General features: G+C 38.5%; 1 protein-coding gene across 3 annotated transcripts in view; it reads left to right on the forward strand.

The window, feature by feature from the left end:
- The window catches only part of USP45 (ubiquitin specific peptidase 45), a 79,713-nt gene that overhangs the window by 25,055 nt on the left and 35,276 nt on the right, over positions 1–19,382 (forward strand). For 2 of the 3 annotated variants that reach the window (XM_010367687.2, XM_030929639.1), the window contains 4 exons: positions 2,571–2,713; positions 3,099–3,194; positions 8,161–8,291; positions 14,026–14,113. In XM_010367687.2, coding sequence (XP_010365989.2) covers positions 2,571–2,713; positions 3,099–3,194; positions 8,161–8,291; positions 14,026–14,113 — 458 coding nt within the window. Of the gene's footprint in view, positions 1–2,570; positions 2,714–3,098; positions 3,195–8,160; positions 8,315–14,025; positions 14,114–19,382 lie in introns of all 3 variants that reach the window. The other variant, XR_004056994.1, reaches the window with a different exon arrangement.

Genomic DNA, 19,382 nt, shown 5'->3' on the forward strand with positions numbered 1-19,382 from the left:
AACAAGAGGCAGACTGTTCTGTCTGGAAACCCAGCCAGCATCCATATCAGGGTTCCTCTTGCTTGTGTAGTGCTTCTTAAATACTGACTAGCTTTTTTCATTTGCTTTTATATTCATTCGAATACTACCTGGCCTCTTCCCCCTTTTCCTTTTTTCCATGCCTGGTGTTTGTACTTCAGTGACCCACTTCATTGATTGTGCTGGCCTTTGCCCCCAAGCTCTAGTGTGGGGTTTATTTCTTATTTATTATAATATTTGGAGGACAGGAGAAGAGACCTATCTTGCTAGTTCTTTTCTGCTTTAACTCAGGATTCTGGAGTTGGGAGTTAAAAACAACTCCTTAATATCTGGACAACAGATTCCAGTAACAACCAATAACATTTAAAGAATAAAAAAACCAGGAATAAGGGGGGAAGCCAGTTAATAGGGTTTATAAAAACTATTGCAGCACAGGATAAAAGTTGTTGGAACTTAAAACTCTTTTCCATGAGATAGGTTTGCTTAATGAAAGAAACATCTTCTGCTGGGCGCGGTGGCTCACACCTGTAATCCCAGCACTTCCTGCTCCTTAGAACAGGGCCACTCCCACTCGGGTTCATCTCTTTTAATGCTGTTTACAGAAGTGGGGCAGGTGTCGTAATTTATTTCCTCTTAACTTGTCAGAGACATAAGAAGCTAACCTACTAGTTCTGCTGTTTAATCTTGCAGATTTTTATGTGTTTTGAATTTTTATCATGAGCAGTCCCCCCAGTGCTGTACCCCTTTGGCAGGAAGAGCAATAGTAAGAGACGTTCCCCTATTTCCATCAATCAGCCAAATATTTAAAAGTTAATTAGTAATGCAAGGCAGCATGTCAGTATTGGGTGAAAAAAACATGTAATTGTAATGAACTATAAAATCTGAGGGCTGGCCGGCTACGGTGGCTCACCCCTGTAATTCCAGCACTTCAGGAGCCCGAGGCAGCTGGATCACTTGAGGTCAGGAGTTTGAGACCAGCTGGCCAACATAGTAAAACCCTTTCTCTACTAAAAAAAAAAAAAAAAAAAAAAAATACAAAAATTAGCTGTGTGTGGTAGCGGGCACCTGTAATCTCAACTTCCCGGGAGGCTGAGACATGAGAATCACTTGAACCTGGGAGGTGGAGATTGCAGTGAGCTGAGATTGCACCACTGTACTTCAGCCTGGGCTACAAAGTGAGACACCATTTTTTTAAAAAGAAAAAATCTGAGGGCTGAAAGGAATTTAAAAGAACATCTAGTTAAAACTAAAACATTTCAGAACTTGGGAATTTCTTGTCAAACTTCAAATTATCATAATTTTGATTCAGAGAGTAATCTGCTAAATACATGTAGTCACCCATGTCAGTAAATGCTAGGAATTGTTCTTTGTTTTCATATTAGTAAACATGAACTGATAATATAATTTTCTCTTTTTCTTTTGAGACAGAGTCTCACTCTGTCACCCAGACTGAAGTGCAGTGGCCTGATCTCAGCTTACTGCAACCTCTGCCTCCCAGGTTCAAGCGATTCTTATGCCTCAGCCTCCTGAGTAGTTGGGATTTCAGGCGTGCGCTCGAGCATGCCTAGCTAATTTTTGTATTTTTAGTAGAGATGGGCTTTCACCATGTTGGCCAGGCTGGTCTCGAACTCCTGACCTCAAGTGATCCACCTGCCTCAGGTTCCCAAAGTGCTGGGATTACAGGCCTGAGGCACCGTGGCCAGCCTAATGTAATTTTCAAATCTGCATTAATTATACAAATCTGTAAGCACAAAACATGCACTTATGTGTCATACACTTAGGTATTTTACTTTTTGTATTACAATGTGGTTCTGTTGATTTTTTTTAAAACTTTTAATATGAACATTTTCAAATTCACAGAAATGTTGCAAGAATAATACAAAAATTGCCACTATAGGATGGTGATTTTCCTAATTCTGTCATTTGTTCTATTAGCTGGCATTCTCTTGTAAGGAAATCTCTTCCCTACTTTTTCTCACTTAAAAAATCTGTTACCAATTCAGATTCATTCTGTGAATAATAATCTATTATACTACCCTTACTTATTTTTATTGTCAAATTATCCTGAATTGAACCAGCCTGGTCAAAATCCCTGTGTATTTTGACTTATTCCCAATCACACTTTTTGAGCACTTCCTTATTCTCTGGCATGGCAAAATGTTATGGAATCATTTTGCATCTTTGCTACCCTGGGTTAAGAATCAGCCTTTTCCCCTAGAAGTCCTTATTTCTTTTCATGGGGAATGGTATTTAGAAGTTAGACCTTTTATACTTGTTCTCGACTGTTCTTTTACATTTAGTTTTTTAATTCATCTGCAATTTATTCTGTAATACAGTGCGAGATACAGATCTGTATACTAAAGTTAAAATTAATTGCTCTAGCAATGAAATATAAAACCAAAGACAGTTGTGTTTATATTCTTCCGCTTCAGGAATACTGATTGAGAGAGACAATCTTATTTAAATTTAATTTTAAATAATGTATATAAATCATGTTAAATGACATATTTAACTTTACATCATGTGTCAGTTATTTTTTATCTAACTTGTAGGTGCATTTTCTAGAATCATGAAACTTTGTGAAGAAAAATGTGAAACAGATGAAATAAAGAAGGGAGGAAAAGGCAGAAGTTTATCATCTGTAAGAGGAATTACAAATTTAGGAAATACTTGCTTTTTTAATGCAGTCATGCAGGTAAGAGTCATCAGAAAGCTTTGTAATATGTAAAAAATTATCTTAATTTATATGGTCATTGGCTCACCTGTAGACTGTCAAATGACTGCTAAATGTTCCTCTAGAAATTTCTCTGTTTTCCTTTTGTTTATGCTATCTTGGGCCATCACCATATGTATACATGTACCTTATTTTCACACAGTGCTTCTGAAAGGTCTTCTGTGTATTTTACCATGGCTCTATCGGTAATAGTGACCTTTACGAAATGTAAAATGTACTCAACTAAATCTTAATATTTTTTGAAATAGACATTTTTGCTATGCTAGATGAAATTTGAGAGTGTATTCCATAAAATCAGAGGCATATTTTAACTGAATCTGAAGACTTTAATTTTGTTTTCTTTTAGAACTTAGCACAGACTTATACACTTACTGATCTGATGAATGAGATCAAAGAAAGTAGTACAAAACTCAAGATTTTTCCTTCCTCAGACTCTCAGCTGGTGAGTAATAACTGTTTGAATAATAGCTGCTTTCAGATGAGCCACTGATGTTGCAAAATCTCTTTTCCTAATTCACAGATCAGTCAACTAAGATAGTAGTCAGGGGGGCTTAAAAAATAATTTAAAAAAAAAAAGCATTCTGTGAAAATAATCAGATTTAAAATTTCGAAAATCATAACTTTAGGGTATGTTATGGTTCCAATATGCCATGGATCAAATAATAAAAAGATATCAAGGCAAATTTAAACATACTGGAAGAAACAAAAGAGGTTTGACTTCTATTGAGCAAAATGCCTATGACCCCTATTTTGTAGTTTCTGGTGACATTTGTTTAAATTTAGCATTTTTGTTCTTTAAAGGGAGATGAAATTTTAATAGTGAGCATCTAAAGGCTTTTTGAAGCCTAGCCTGATGATAGATTTTTAAGCTAGTGAGAAAGATGAAAAAAAGAGCAGCCCCTGATACTCAGAAGCTGGCCTGGCACCCACAGTGAGGCCATGTTACTCAGATAATCTCACAGAATAACAATCTGATAGTTGGTTTCTCTGAGACTACAATGAAATGAGACAAAGCAAGGCCACTTCATGATTTCGTCTAAAGCAAGGTCGCTTTGCCATTTAGAAAATCTCAAACACCCTCATTCAGCCAAAATGAGAAATGAATGACTGCTACTTTACTAGTTAGAGATTTATCCTCATTTTAGTCTCCCCCACCAACTGCCACAATATGTAAGATTTATTGAGATGTTCAATAATAGATTTACCCTCGCTTTCTGAGGGCATTCACTCTAGAGTAAACCTCTGCTTCCTGAAACCCACCTTCAGATTATTCAACCAAAGCCTAAATCCTGGGTAGGTTCTTCATAGCGCCCTGTTACTAGGACACCCTGTGGTTCCCCATGCTGTGTGATCTCCCTCACTGGCACAAGTAATAAACCCACCTAGTTTAACGATAGGTGTGTTTCTGATGGACTTTGGCTGGGGGCGGGGAGGGGGGTATTGATACTAGTAAGGATAATTTTAGTGAGAAATTGTTCAGCGTGTGTGTGTGTGTGTAAGAGAGAGTATATGTATAACTCATGATCTGACTTTTGAAAACAATTAAAGAAGAGTTCTAAAAATGCTTGGCTCTCTAAAAATGTTTAGTAATCTTAGATTGTTTTTCTCAGTAGGCAGTTTTGAAAGACAGTACTGATATATATATACACACACACATATATATATAGCTTTGAAAGACAGTATTATATATATAACATACTGTTGTATCTATAATAACCTCCATATATATATTTACTATACATATGTTTACCATATATATATGTATGTATAGTCGAAAGGCAGCCTGTAAACATTTCTTGTTCAGCCCCTTAAAAATTTAATGATAAATTCCAATGCCCTATTCTAAATAAAGTGCAGTGAGATCCTTGAAACTACTAAAGGGAAATTATTGCCTAGTCATTTAAAAAGACCTGTTAAATGTGATTTCCTGTTAAATGCGATTGGATGTTGAGTTTAAATATTTGACATGCAGAGCTGTGTCTCAGGATTACTATATGGCAATTCGATAACTGTAGTTAATAACTTTAGGTTTGTATCATTCTGACAGGGTAATTTCAATCTTACGTCTTAGATTTTTAGGGCATAAAGTTGACCTGAGCTGTGGGACTACTCTTTGAGTAGGTTACTGCCCTTTGAATTGCCAGTTTATCTTTGTCTTTTGTCTATATACCTTTTCTTTCTTTTTCTTTACCTTTTTGTGCTGGCTCAGACCTCCAGTAATGTGTTGAATAGAGATGATGGGAGCAGTCAGCCTTGCCTTAATCCCAAAATTAGGGGCCTTCTCCCATTATTACATATGAAGGTAGGATTTTCAGAGGTGTTCTTTTTTTTTTTTTTTTTGAGACGGACTCTCGCTCTGTCGCCCAGGCTGGAGTGCAGTGGCCGGATCTCAGCTCACTGCAAACTCCGCCTCCCGGGTTCACGCCATTCCCCTGCCTCAGCCTCCCGAGTAGCTGGGACTACAGGCGCCCGCCACCTCGTCCGGCAGTTTTTTTTGTATTTTTTAGTAGAGACGGGGTTTCACTGTGTTAGCCAGGATGGTCTCGATCTCCTGACCTCGTGATCCGCCCATCTCGGCCTCCCAAAGTGCTGGGATTACAGGCTTGAGCCACCGCGCCCGGCCCAGAGGTGTTCTTTATAAGGTTGAGGACATTCCCTTCTACTGCTAGTTTTCTGAAACTTTTATCAGAATGGATGTTGAATTTTGTCAAATGCTTTCCCCACATCTATTGAGATGATCATATGGTTTTTCTTCTTTATTCTGTTAATGTGGTGAATTACATTGATTCCTTTTTCAAATGTTAAACCTATCCTGTATTCCTGTTACAAACCCCAGTTAGTTATGATATTTTTATATGCTGCTGGATTCAATTTAATATTTATGTGCATATCAACAATGTGTTTGGAAACCTTTTTAATGAAAATATTCTTAAAAATGTATATCATGAGTGTATAGCTTGATGAATTTTCACAGCTAACACACTTGTGTAACTAACACCTTGCTCAAGTAACATTACCAGCATCTGGAAGGCCCCTTCAACTTCCCCCTCCATTCACTACTTCCCTAACCCGCATGAGTAACCACTAACCTGGTTTCGAACAGGATAGATTAGTTTTGCCTGTTTTAATACTGCATCTAAATGGAATCTTACTATGTACATTCTTTTGCATTTGGCTTCTTTCTGTCAACATTATGTATGAAATTCATCCTTCTTGCGTTTTCAGCGAACTTTTATTTTCAAAGTTTAAGTGTATTTTTTATTTTTAATTAATTAATTTATTTATTGAGATGGAGTCTTGCTCTGTCACCCAGACTGGAGTGCAGTGGCACAATCTCAGCTCACTGCAACCTCCACCTCCTAGGTTCAAGCAGTTGTCCTGCCTCAGCTTCCCAAATAGCTGGGACCACAGGTGCATGCCACCACACCCAGCTATTTTTTTTTTTTTTTTTTTTGTATTTTTAGTGGAGACGGGGTTTCACCATGTTAACCAGGCTGGTCTCAAACTCCTGACCTCAAGTGATCCGCCTGCCTCGGCCTCCCAAAATGCCTGTAATAGGTGTGAGCCACTGCATCAGGTCTAAATGTAGTTTTTAAAACTAAGGTTATTTCCTCATCTCATTCTGAAGGTTTTTTATTCTGTCTAAAAAATACTTTCATTGGGAAAAGGGGAAGTGCAACTTGGTACTTGAACTTTAAAATTACCTTAGATTTTACTTTTGACCCTTGAGGTAACTTAAACATGGCAGAAAACACTTAAAAAATAGACTTTATTTTTTTAAAGCAGTTTTAGGTTTGCAGCAAAAGAGAAAACCTTTTTTTTTTTATTTTTTTATGTTTTTTAGAGACAGAGTCTCATTCTGTCACTCAGGCTGGGGTGCAGTGGTGCCATCATGGCTCATAGCAGCCCGGGCTTAAGGGATCGAGCCTCCTGAGTAACTGGGACCACAGGCACGTGCCACTACACCTGGCTAATTTTTAAATTTCTTTTTGCAGAGAGGGGGTCTCCCTATGTTGTCCAAGCGGGCCTCCCACTCTAAGCTCAAGTGATCCTTCCACCTTGGCCTCCCAAAGTGTGGAGGTTACAGATGTGAGTCTGTAAAAGCACTTCTGATATTCAAAAGCTGTGGTAGGCCGAGCACCATGACTCATTCTTGTAATCCTCTAGCACTTTGGGAGGCCAGGGTGGGAGGATCACTTGAAGCCAGGAGTTTAAGACCAGCCTGGGCAACAAAGTGAGACCCCCGCCTCCGACCCCAGTCTCTACAAAAATTTTAAAAATTAACTGGATATACTGGTATGCATCTGTAGTCCCAGCTGCTCAGGAGGTGGAGGCAGGAGGATCACTTGGGTCCAAGAGTTTGAAGTTACAGTGAGCAGATCGCACCACTGCACTCCAGCCTGGGTGACAGAGTGAGACTTCGTCTCAAAAAAAAAACGAAAGTCTGTCTTGAGTCCTCTGTAATTTTCACTGGGTGTGGTGGCTCATGCCTGTGATCCCAGCTACTTGGGAGGCCGAGGCGGGGGCATTGCTTGAGCCTTGGGAGTTCAAGACCAGCCTGGGCAACCCTGTTTCTTAAAAAAAAAAAAAAAAAAAAGCTATGGAAAATTATAGCCTGTCCTTCCTGTGATGATAGTGGATTTTTAAGGATAGTTGGTATGAAATACATATGTAACAGTTATTTCATGAATATAGGAATAGGAAAATATATTCAGTAGTTGTCTTAGAGATAACATTCTTTAATGTCCCGAGTTTATATTTGGGATCTGCTTTCTTTTTCTTGTCCTTTAGGAGAAAGTGTTATTGGTGGGGATGATACTTTAGAAACCAGATTTCTAGGGGAAGAAAAATTCTAGAATTAAATGGGTTAATCCTTCACCCAATGTTAGCTGCTTTTGTCAAGCTTTATGTCTCTCCCCTTTAAAAGAGGGAGATATTATGCTGATTTTGTCACATGATTCCACATTATTATTTTACTAGTAAAATATTTGGGGAAAAGAAAGTTGTATAAGCAATCATACATCGTACACAAATAATCGTACATTATTAAATAATCATACATTATTTAATAATGTACGATTATTTGTGGAGTGGTACAAATATTAAGCAGATTCGCGATTTTATAGGAGAGTACATTAAAGGACAGTGACAAGCAACTAAAGATTGGTGATATTATTTGAGCTAATGGTTTTATTAAGCAAAGGGCAGAGGATATGAAAATACCTGTGTTTTTCAAGGCAGGTATTCTGTTTTCCATTTTTATATATTCATTTCATTTATGAAATAAAGTTTCTTAATACAATTGGGGGAATTTAGTTGCTATTATTTAAGCAGAGTATAACTGAGATTTTTAGTATGTTATTTTTAAACTGTACATTTCTGACATAAAGTTGATCATGTTTTTAAAGGACCCGTTAGTGGTGGAACTTTCAAGGCCTGGACCACTGACCTCAGCCTTGTTCCTGTTTCTTCACAGCATGAAGGAGACTGAAAAAGGACCACTTTCTCCTAACGTTCTTTTTCATCAGCTTTGTCAGAAGTGGGTGCATCTATATAATATAAGTAATTAATACTTATATATATTATATATATATAAGTAATTATGAGTTACAAAATACTAATGTATTTATCACTTAACGTGAATAGTCATTCTTACTGTAACTTTGCTATTACTGCCCAGACTATCAAGAGAAAGAACTAACATTTATTAGTTGCAGCTCTATGCTTTATGAAAATTATATCTCAGTCCTTGGAAGAAGCAGATTATCCTCATATATAAGGGGGAGACACAGAAATTAAATGGCTCACCTAGTCTGAGTGAAAAGCTGAGAATCAAATAGAGGTCTGTCCTGACTTGGATGCCTTTGTTGTAATACCATAAAGTAAGAAAATCATAGAGTTGTAAAATCTAGAAAGTACTGTAAGATCATCTAATCTAGCTTTCTTATTTTAAAAGATGAGCTGTGAGGCAAATAGAGTTTAAGTGAATTTCTCAAGGTATTACAGTATGTTTAAAAACAAAATCCTTATGTGTCTGGAAATAAACACATAGAGGAACTGACTTGACTTTAATGCATTCATGCATTCATTTCTATAAAAAATTCAGAGATTGCTTTTTATGAGTTACTTGCTAGAATTCAGGGATACACAATGTATATTGCATCACAAATGTGCCCTGTCCTCATGGAACTCACAAGCTAGTCCAGTCCACAATTACTGAAATATGTAGAAGGAAAATTATTTGAATATGAGCTTGTATTTTTGCATATTTATAGACTTTAAAATCTCATTTTAATTAAAACTAGTAATGAATGCCATGATTTTTATATATAGTCCAAAATAGAGGGCTTAGTGTATATTTCATTTGGTTGGCGAATGATATTTCTTCAAAGCCTGAAGACCAAAAAACCTGCAAAAGTCTCAGAGGCATGAGTGTTTCGCAGAGTTAAAAAGTTTTTAGCACAGCCATAATAAAGAATGAAATCATGTTATTTGCAGCAATATGGATGCAGCTGGAGGCCATTATCCTAAGGGAATTAATGCAGGAACAGAAAACCAGATACCAAGTGTTCTCACTGATAAGTGGAAGCTAAACATTGGGTACTCACGGACATAAAGATGGCAATAATAGAGACTGGGGACTACTAGAGGTGGGAGAGATTGAGGGAGGAAGGGTGAAAAACTAGCTGTTGGATACTATGCTTAGTACCTGAGTGACAGGGTCATTCATACCCTAGACCTCAGCATCAAACAATATACCTGCAGGTAACAAACCTGCACATGTACCCCGCATCTAAAATAAAAGTTGAAATTAAAACAAAGTTATTAGGGCATTGTATGCTTTAGAAATTTGTTTCTGACTTTGCCAGAAATAACTTGTATAATTTTCTTCCTGGTTATAAAGGTTTATTAGCATTTTGAAAATTATTATTAAATAATGGGCACTCATAGGTAAAAATTCAAACTCCTCTCTATACTCCTCAGAAGTAACTATTACCTGATTCTTTCCAAAAGTGATTATACATACACAGGCATATGCAAATCGTTTGCAACTTGCTTGATTTGCTTAGTATATTTTATACATCTTTCCATGTTAGTACGTGTATGTATAACTTAGTTTTGTATGTATACACTGTACTTGCGGAAGTACATCAGTAGGATAAATTCTTAGAAGTAGAATAACTAGATCAAACATTATTTGAAGAGTTTTATTTATTTTTTGTATTTTTTAGGAGACAGGGTCTCGCTCTGTGCCCAGGCTCAAGTGCAGTGGCCCGATCATAGTCTAATTCCTGGGCTCAAGCATTCCTCCCTGCTCAACCTCCTAAGTAGCTGGGATTACAGGCATGAGCATCCATGCTTGGCCAAAAAGTTTTAAATTGCTTTCTTTTTGTTTGTTTTATGGCGTTTACTTTTAAAAGAAGTATGCATTAGACAAATTTGTTTTTTTTTTTTTTGAGACGGAGTCTCGCTTTATCACCCAGGCTGTAGTACAGTGGTGCGATCTTTGCTCACTGCAAGCTCCGCCTCCTGGGTTTATGCCATTCTCCTGCCTCAGCCTCCCGAGTAGCTGGGACTACAGGCGCCCACCACCACGCCCGGCTAATTTTTTGTATTTTTAGTAGAGATGGGGTTTCACCGCGTTAGTCAGGATAGTCTCTATCTCCTGACCTTGTGATCCGCCCGCCTCAGCCTCCCAAAGTACTGGGATTACAGGTGTGAGCCACCGTGCCTGGCCAAATATTTTTTTTTTTTAATCAGGTAAAGATTTAAGCCATATGTGTTTGGGTTTATTTCTGAACTATATTCTGTTTCATTGATCTGTATGTCTTATCTTTACCCCAAAGCCTACACTGTCCTGATTACTGTAGCTTCATAGTAAGTCTTGCAATTGAGTAATATGAGTTCTCAAATTTTGGTCATCCTTTTCAAACTATTCTAGGTTTTTTTGTTGTTGTTTTGTTTTGTTTTCTGAGACAGAGTTTCACTCTTGTTGCCTGGGCTGGAGTGCAATGGCATGATCTTGGCTCACTACAACCTCCACCTCCTGGGTTCAAGCAATTCTCCTGCCTCAGCCTCCCGAGTAGCTGGGATTACAGGCGCCCGCCACCACGCCTGGCTAATTTTGTATTTTTACTAGCGACGGGTTTCTCCATGTTGGTCAGGCTGGTCTTGAACTCCCAACCTCAGGTGATCTGCCCGCCTTGGCCTCCCAAAGTGCTTGGGGTCCAGGCGTGAGCCACTGCACCCGACTGGTCCTTTTTTTTCTAAGTAAATTATAGAATCAGATTGTCAGTTGGGATTGTTTTGAATGTGTAGATCAATTTGGGGAGAATCAACATCTTAACAATGTTGAATCTTTTAATGTATGATATCTTACCAGTTTTCTAGGTCTTTGATTTTTCTCATCAAGGTTGTATAGTTTTCAGCATACAAATCCTGCATATGTTTTGTTAGATTTATCTTAAGAATTTCATGTTTTTATGCTATTTATTGTGAATTGTACTCTTTTTAAAAAATTCACTTTCCAATTGTTCATTGTTAATACACAGAAATACAGTTGATTTTTGTATACTGACCTTGTTTCTTGCTACCCTACCCAACTTGCTTTACTAGTTCTATTAGCTTTTTGCTGATTCGTTGGTATTTCTTATATAGACAATAATGTCATTGGCAAGTGAAGATTATTTCTTTCCAATCTGTATCATTTTATATCTTTTTCTCATTTTATATCACTGGCAAGGACAACCAATACAATACATATTGCAATGGGACTCTTCTTGGAAAAAAGATGAAAAAGGACTGCCAATACAATGTTGGAATGGTGAAATGAGTGTCTTGCCTTATTCCTGATTTTAAAGGGAGAGCCTTCAGTCTTTCACACATAAGTGTGATAATAACTATAGTTTTTTCATACGTGCCTTTTATCAGGTTGAGGAAATTCCCAATTATTCTTAATTTTTCTATTTTTCTGAGAGTTCTTATCAAGAAATGGATTTTTAAAAAATACTTTTTCTATATCAAAATAATCATTTTTTTTTTTGTCTGTTGGAATAGTAAATTATATTGGTGGATATTCTGACTAGCTTTACTAACGTATATTTGACATAAAGCAAATTGTACATATTTAAAGTGTACTATTGGGGCCAGACACAGTGGCTCACACCTGTAATCCCAGCAGTTTGGGAGCCAAGGTGGGAGAATTGCCTGAGGCCAGGAGTTTGAGACTAACCAGGACAACACAGGGAGACTCTATCTCTATGAAAAAAAAAAATTTGCCAGAGGTGTGATGGTGCGCACCTGTAGTCCCAGCTACTCTAGAGGCTGAGGTAGGAGGATCACTTGAGCCTGGGAGTTTTGAGTGTACAGTGAGCTGTTAGTGTCATTGCACTCCTGTCACCCCGTCTCTCTGAAAAATAAAGTATACTATTGGATAAGTTTTGACATATCTATACACTTTGTGTGTGTGTATATATACATACATTCATTCAATATAATGAATGTATCCATCACCCCCCAAAGTTTTGTGGGGCCCCTTTGTAATCCCTTTCTCTGGAACCTCTCCCCTAAACTCCATCCCTGGGTGGTATACCACTTACCTGTGTTTTTGTTGCAATAGATTAGTTTGCATTTGGGAGAATTCTATAGAAATGGAATCATACATAGTGTACTCTTTTTTATCTGACTTCTTTCACTTGGCATAATTTGTGGTTTATTCATGTTGTGTGTACACGAACCAGTCTCTTGAAGTTTCTATTACAGTGGTGATTATCAGACACTTTGACCACTTGTGATGAGCCTTATTTGGGAGCAAGGTCTTCAACTTTGTGTTTGTGTTGGTTTTATTTGGTTTTCTGCTTCTGCATTAGTTCACTTAGGGTGACGGCTTTCAGCTGCTTCCATGTTGCTTGCTGCAAAGGACGTGATTTTGTTCTTTTTTTTTATGGCTGTGTAGTATTCCTTGGTGTATATGGACCACATTTTCTTTATCCAATCCACCATTTATGGGCACCTAGGTTGATTGCATGTCTTTGCCATTGTGAATAGCACTATGATGAACATAGAAGTGGATTAAATTTCTTTTTCTTGACAGTCTCATAATTTATGCTTGTACATGTATTTTTCTCTTATGCCTTGAGGTTTTCAAAAGTCCTCTCCTCTTTCTCATGGCAGTACTTTTACTAAAGTACATTTCCTGGGAATCCTTAGTGTTCCCCTTATTTTGAATAGGCTGAATATTTTCACATGTTTGGTGATTTTTCTCTTTTAATCCTTTAATAGGTTTGAAAGTCTCTCTTGATATGGGTAGCTCAGACAGGCTCCATCATAGAGTCTATAAATCATCCTATGATTTTTTTTTTTTGCCCATTCCTAGGTAAAAAAGAAAAAGCAAATCTAAGTTTATTAAATTTTCTTCAGTGGTTTAGAAGGCAGTAAATAGTTTTTGCAGTGGTTGAGATGGAGCTATAGGCAGAGACATGGTGGAAGCCATTTCTCTTTGTTGAGGAATGATTTCCTTCTTGTGTGTCTGCTTTGAAAGCCATAAACTGCCCCCTCCTCCTACCTACCCCTTGGCTAGTGAAGATCTCTAAAGGATTCTCCTGCTCCCTATTCTAGTCGTCTGCTACTTCACTGGCCTTCTTTGGAGTGTACAGCATAAGTGCAGGGTTCTGCAGTTTCTACCTCTCCTGATGCCAGCTGTGGAGGTCCAGATAAGACTAGAATATGTGTCCATCTTGATTTCTGTCCTCATTTCTAATCTAGGAGGTAGGTTCTGGACACCACGTGCAGGTAGGGAAGCCCATCAAGGTAATAAAGTGTTGTCAGCATGTTGCTATGTGCTGCTAGTTAGCAAGAATGTCTGGAGTGGTGTTTCCTCTTACAGGCTAGATTGACTACCAGTTAATGTTTTAGCAGTCAGGTACTCACTTTCTTTGTATTATTAGGATGAATATTTATCCTGAGATAATGAAGACCAGTAATCACATTTTGTCTATTTAGTTGGAAAAGTAGTAAACTGCGTCTTTATGCCATTTGGTGTGTGTGGGTGTGTGTTTTGGTAGAGAACGGGGTTTTTTGCCTTGTTGCCCAGGCTGGTCTCAAACTCCTGAGCTCAAGTGATCTGCCCCTCAGCCTCCCAAAGTGCTGGGATTACAGGCATAGGCTGCCGCACCCGGCTAATAATATGCTATTTCAAGTGCATTTAGACAAGAGTGTCGAACCATGGAATGATTATGCTTTTTTTTCTTTCCTCTTTTGTCTTTAAATCACAGGGCACCTCGATTTAAAGATTTCCAGCAACAGGACAGTCAGGAGCTTCTTCATTATCTTCTGGATGCAGTGAGGACAGAAGAAACAAAGGTCAGGTTTCTTTATGTATATCATATATTCTCTTCAAGAAGAGGATACAAAACTAAGGAAGTATTGAGGGGCCAAGGCGGGGTGTATCATCTGAGGTCAGGAGTTTGAGACTAGCCTAGCCAACATGGTGAAACCTCCTCTCTACTAAAACATAAAAATTAGCCGGGTATGGAGGTGCATGCCTGTAATTCCAGCTACTTGGCAGGCTGAGACATGAGAAGTGCTTGAACCCAGGAGGCAGAGGTTGTAGTGAGCCGAGGTCATGCTACTGCATTACTCCAGCCTGGGTGACAGAGTGAGACTGTGTCTCAAAAAACAAACAAAAAACAATTTCTACTGCAATTTAAAAGTACAGTTGAGAAATAATTTAATTTTTTAGAATAAATATTCTAGATATTTTTTCTTTCTTCTGTAAGATATTTACCTTTATCCTTTTACAGCCCTATTGTCCTTTTTAGTTAATGCCCTTTGGCTGTAAATAAAATAATTTAAACTAGCTTAAGTAAAAAGGAATTATGGCTGGGCATGGTGGCTCATGCCTGTAATCCCAACAGTTTGGAAGGCTGAGGCAGGTGGATCACCTGAGGTCAAGAGTTCAAGACCAGCCTGGGAAACATGGTGAAACCCTGTCTCTACTAAAAATATAAAAATTAGCCAGGCGTGGTAGCGTGCACCTGTAATCCCAACTACTTGGGAGGCTGAGGCAAGACAAACGCTTGAACCCTGGAAGTGGAGGTTGCAGTGAGCCAAGATCGTGCCAGTCTACTCCAGCCTGGGTGACAGAGTGAAACGCCATTAAAAAAAAAAAAAAAAAGAAGAGGGAATCTTAAGATGCAGGGAGATATTCCTGGGGGATATAGGAACAGGAAATCTGTCAGGAATCCAGAAAGCATTCTTCTTCTTATCCTGGTTTCTCTGGCTCTGTAGATAATTTTCTTCATTTTTCTCCATGCAGACCAAGCAGTATTTGTATGTCATAGTTCCATGTATGTAAAAACTATACTGGCTATTCATGATTCTTGATTTTTAAATTCCCAGTAGACAGAAACTTCATTATTCCATGTTGGATTAGATTCCACTCATGGATCAGTTGTTTGTGGCTAGGAGAGAGGAGTCCCAGCCTCTTGGATGAGAGAGCATTTCTCAGAAAAGGAATAGCCCATGGACTGGATAGATTCCCCAAACAGTGTTGATTGTAGGCCTATCCCCTAAATGATTGGCTCTTTATTGACTTTAATGTTAAATTAGTTAAATTCAACTTCTTCTCGGGAGGGGTTTCCTATGCACATAGGATTCAGTTTATCAGAGAAAATGCAAGATATTAAGGATGTCAGATACACAGTACGCACTCTCCATTTTCCTCCCTCTTACTCATAAAAGACATTGTTAATCATTCCTAACAGTCCAGAATTATTTTCTGAGCACACCACTGTGGGCAGCCCTTGTCAGTCATAGTTGGAATAATAGGTGAAAACCTGTTTTCCATCCAAGGCAAATATGCTTCTTAATCTATATGGTAATATGTAATAAAAGCAGCCAAGTGTTCAGTGAAGTACATACAAGCTAGTGCTAGGCATGATGGACCTTCCTTTTTTTAAAAAAAAATTCTGCCAGGTATGGTGGCTCATGCTTGTAATTCCAGCACTCTGGGAGGCCAAGGTGGGTGGATCACTTGAGCTCAGGAATTTCAGACCAGCCTGGTCAACATGGTGAAACCATGTGTCTACTAAAAACACAAAAATTAGCCATGCGTGGTGGTGCACACTTGTAATCCCAGCTTCTCGGGTGACTGAGGCATGAGAACCACTTGAACCCGAGAGGCGGAGGTTGCAGTGAGCTGTGATGGCACCACTGCACTCCAGCCTGGGCAACAGAGCAAGGGCCTACCTCAAAAAACAACAACAAAAATCCTGTGTTTTAATTGTAGTGTTGCAGTGTCTCTTTACTCCTAGTGACTATTTCATGTGGCCTTGTGAAGAGATCACCAAACAGGCTTTGTGTGAGCAACATGGCTGTTTATTTCACCTGGGTGCAGGCGGGCTGAGTCCGAAAAAGGAGTCAGCAAAGGTGATGGGATTATCATGAGTTCTTATAGGTTTTGGGATAGGCGGTGGAGTTAAGAGCAATGTTTTGGGGTCAGGGGGTGGATCTCACAAAGTACATTCTCAAGGGTGGAGAGAATTACAACGAAACTTCTTAAGGGTGAGGGAGATTATGAAGAACATTAATCAGTTAGGATGGGGTAGAAACAAATCACAATGGTGGAATGTCATCAATTAAGCTATTTTCACGTCTGTGGATCTTCAGTTGCTTCAGGACATCTGGATGTGTACGTGCAGGTCACAGGGGATATAATGGCTTAGCTTGGACTCAGAGGCCTGACAGTGACCAGTGTCCAGTGAAGAGAAAATTAGAGTTCTAACATTTTCTTTAAAGTTTCCTTTAAAAATAAGGATTGAGTTAATTACTCTCTCCTGCTACAAAAAACATCACGTATCACAATCCTATTTTTAATTGTCCGTTTTTAATTATCTGTTTATTGACTTTCTTATTAAGCTAATTGAATTCAGCTTTTAGAGGTGTCATTCCCTTTCTGCCACTTCTCTACTTTTATATAATTGATCATAAACACTACCACTTTCTATTTAGATTTATGTCCCTGTCTGTCAGCTTTCTTAGATTGTGATCTGTTTGAGGAATGGTACTATGTATTGTCTCTGTCCTGTGTACCTTGCACATAGTAGGTGTTCTGTGAATTTTTGTTTGTGTGTGGTTTTTTTTTTTTTTTTTTTTTTTTTTGACACAGGGTCTCACTCTGTCACCCAGCCTGGAGTGCAGTGGCATGATCTCACCTCACTGCAACCTCTGCCTCCCAGGTTCAAGTGATTCTCCTGCCTCAGCCTCCCAAGCAGCTGGGATTACAAGTGTGTGCCACCATTCCCAGCTAATTTTTGTACTTTTAGTAGAAATGGGGTTTCACCATGTTGACTAGGCTTGCTTATTTATTTATTTAGACAGTGTCTTACTCTGCTGCTTAGGCTGAAGTGTGGTGTTGTGATCTCGGCTCACTGCAACCTCCAACCTCCTGGGGTCAAGTGATTCTCCTGCCTCAGCTTTAGCCTCCCGAATAGCTGGGATTACAGACACATATCACCAAGCCTGGCTAATTTTTTTTTTTTTTTTTTTTTTTTTTTTTTTTGTATTTTTAGTAGAGACAGGATTTTACCACTTTGACCAGGCTGGTGTCAAACTCCTGACCTCAAGTAATCTGCCTGCCTTGACCTCCCAAAGTGCTGAGATCACAGGCATGAGCTGCCACTCCAGGCTCCCTGTGAACGTTTTTTGAATGAGTTGTATGTGCTTAACCTTAAACACCACTTCTTTTGAGAATTTGAATTGGGAAGAAATCAAAATAATTATTCTTATATGTTGTACTAGCTAGTTTCTTTGTGATTTGCAATTATTTTGAATATGTTGTATTTGAATAAACTAATAAACTGACAGGATAATACTGTGTCATTTTACCTACATTGTGTCTAAAAAAAAAAAAAAAGAGATTTATAATTAGTTAACCATTGAGGATATTAGCATAATCCCCTAGTTAGTATTTGATCACATTGTCTTAGAGCTAGGAACTGATACTTAGAGTTGAGCTTCAAACTCAAGTCTTTCTGACTCCCAAACTAATGATCTTTCTAATTCTATAAAATACTGCTGATTGCCGGGCGCGGTGGCTCAAGCCTGTAATCCCAGCACTTTGGGAGGCCGAGACGGGCGGATCACAAGGTCAGGAGATCGAGACCATCCTGGCTAACCCGGTGAAACCCCGTCTCTACTAAAAAATACAAAAAACTAGCCAGGCGACGTAGCGGGCGCCTGTAGTCCCAGCTACTCGGGAGGCTGAGGCAGGAGAATGGCGTAAACCCGGGAGACGGAGCTTGCAGTGAGCTGAGATCCGGCCACTGCACTCCAGCCTGGGCGACAGAGCAAGACTCCGTCTCAAAAAAAAAAAAAAAAAAAAAAATACTGCTGATTGAAGTTTAGTTTTAATGCTTGGACATCTGTAGTCAGTAGAAATAATGATTTTAAGCCTGCTATTTAAAATGTAACTACAATTATTTTACTATTTGGAAAATTGTTAAATCGGATTCAATAATTATGATATATTGCTGTTCTTGTTAAGGGGTAGATGCATGTTGGCAGGGTGGGAACAGGTTGCTGTTTATTTTATAAACAATAAATGGGCCTACAGATGATATGAGTTACTTTAAGATTAATTCAGATTTATCAATTGCTAGAATTATTTTTTTCCTGGGGTTTGCAGGAATACATTTACTATGTGGTGGTCATATATCATTAAATGGAATTAAAAATTATGTAAGTGGGCTGGGCATGGTGGCTCATTCCTGTAATCCCAGCAGTTTGGAAGGCTGAGGTGGGTGGATCACCGGAAGTCAGGAGTTTGAGACCAGCTTGGCCAACATGGTGAAACCCCGTGTCTACTAAAAATACAAAAATTAGCTAAGCGTGGTGGCGCGTGCCTGTAATCCTAGCTACTCAGGAGACTGAGGCAGGAGAATCGCTTGAACTCAGGTGGAGGTTGCAGTGAGCCGAGATCGTGGCACTGCACTCTAGCCTGGGTGAGGGAGTGAGACAGGTTCTCAAAAAAAAAAAAAAAAAAGTGAGTGAAGTTAAAAGTCATGTGAATGGATTAAAATTATGTCTTGGGTTTTTTTTTTTTTTTTCTGTTGATATTATAAAAAAAAGTAAAATATATCCCTTTCATTTTTTTTCTATTTTACCTCTATAATTTGATAGCAGTCTTTGTTATAATAAAATTATTGTTTGGTCATAATGGTGCAGTGGGATGCACAGTATCTTAGGCAGCACAGCAGGACATGTTGGTTTAGAAAACTCTTATCTTTCTTGCACTATTTGAGAGCTTTAGACAGTGCAGTAAAATTAAAATGTCAAGTCTGTGGATCTATTCCATTTCATAAGCAAGGACAGTCCTGACGGTCAGCTACAGTGAGTATTGGGGCAGGAGCTACATTGTCTGGCCTGGGAACTCCACAGCTGTTAATCGTGCTGTTGTTGTAGTGTGTCACTGCCATGTGTTTTCTTGATTGAAGAAAGGCTACAATGTTACGTCTGCCACCAGAATCTTTTAGTAATGATGAAAAACTACTGACCTCCTTTCATATGGTTTCATTAAAGTCTTTTCTGAACTACAAAGTTGAGGAATAGACTCTTGCTGAATATAGTACTT

Source organism: Rhinopithecus roxellana, chromosome 4 (assembly GCF_007565055.1).
Source record: "Rhinopithecus roxellana isolate Shanxi Qingling chromosome 4, ASM756505v1, whole genome shotgun sequence".
Lineage (NCBI taxonomy): Eukaryota > Metazoa > Chordata > Mammalia > Primates > Cercopithecidae > Rhinopithecus > Rhinopithecus roxellana.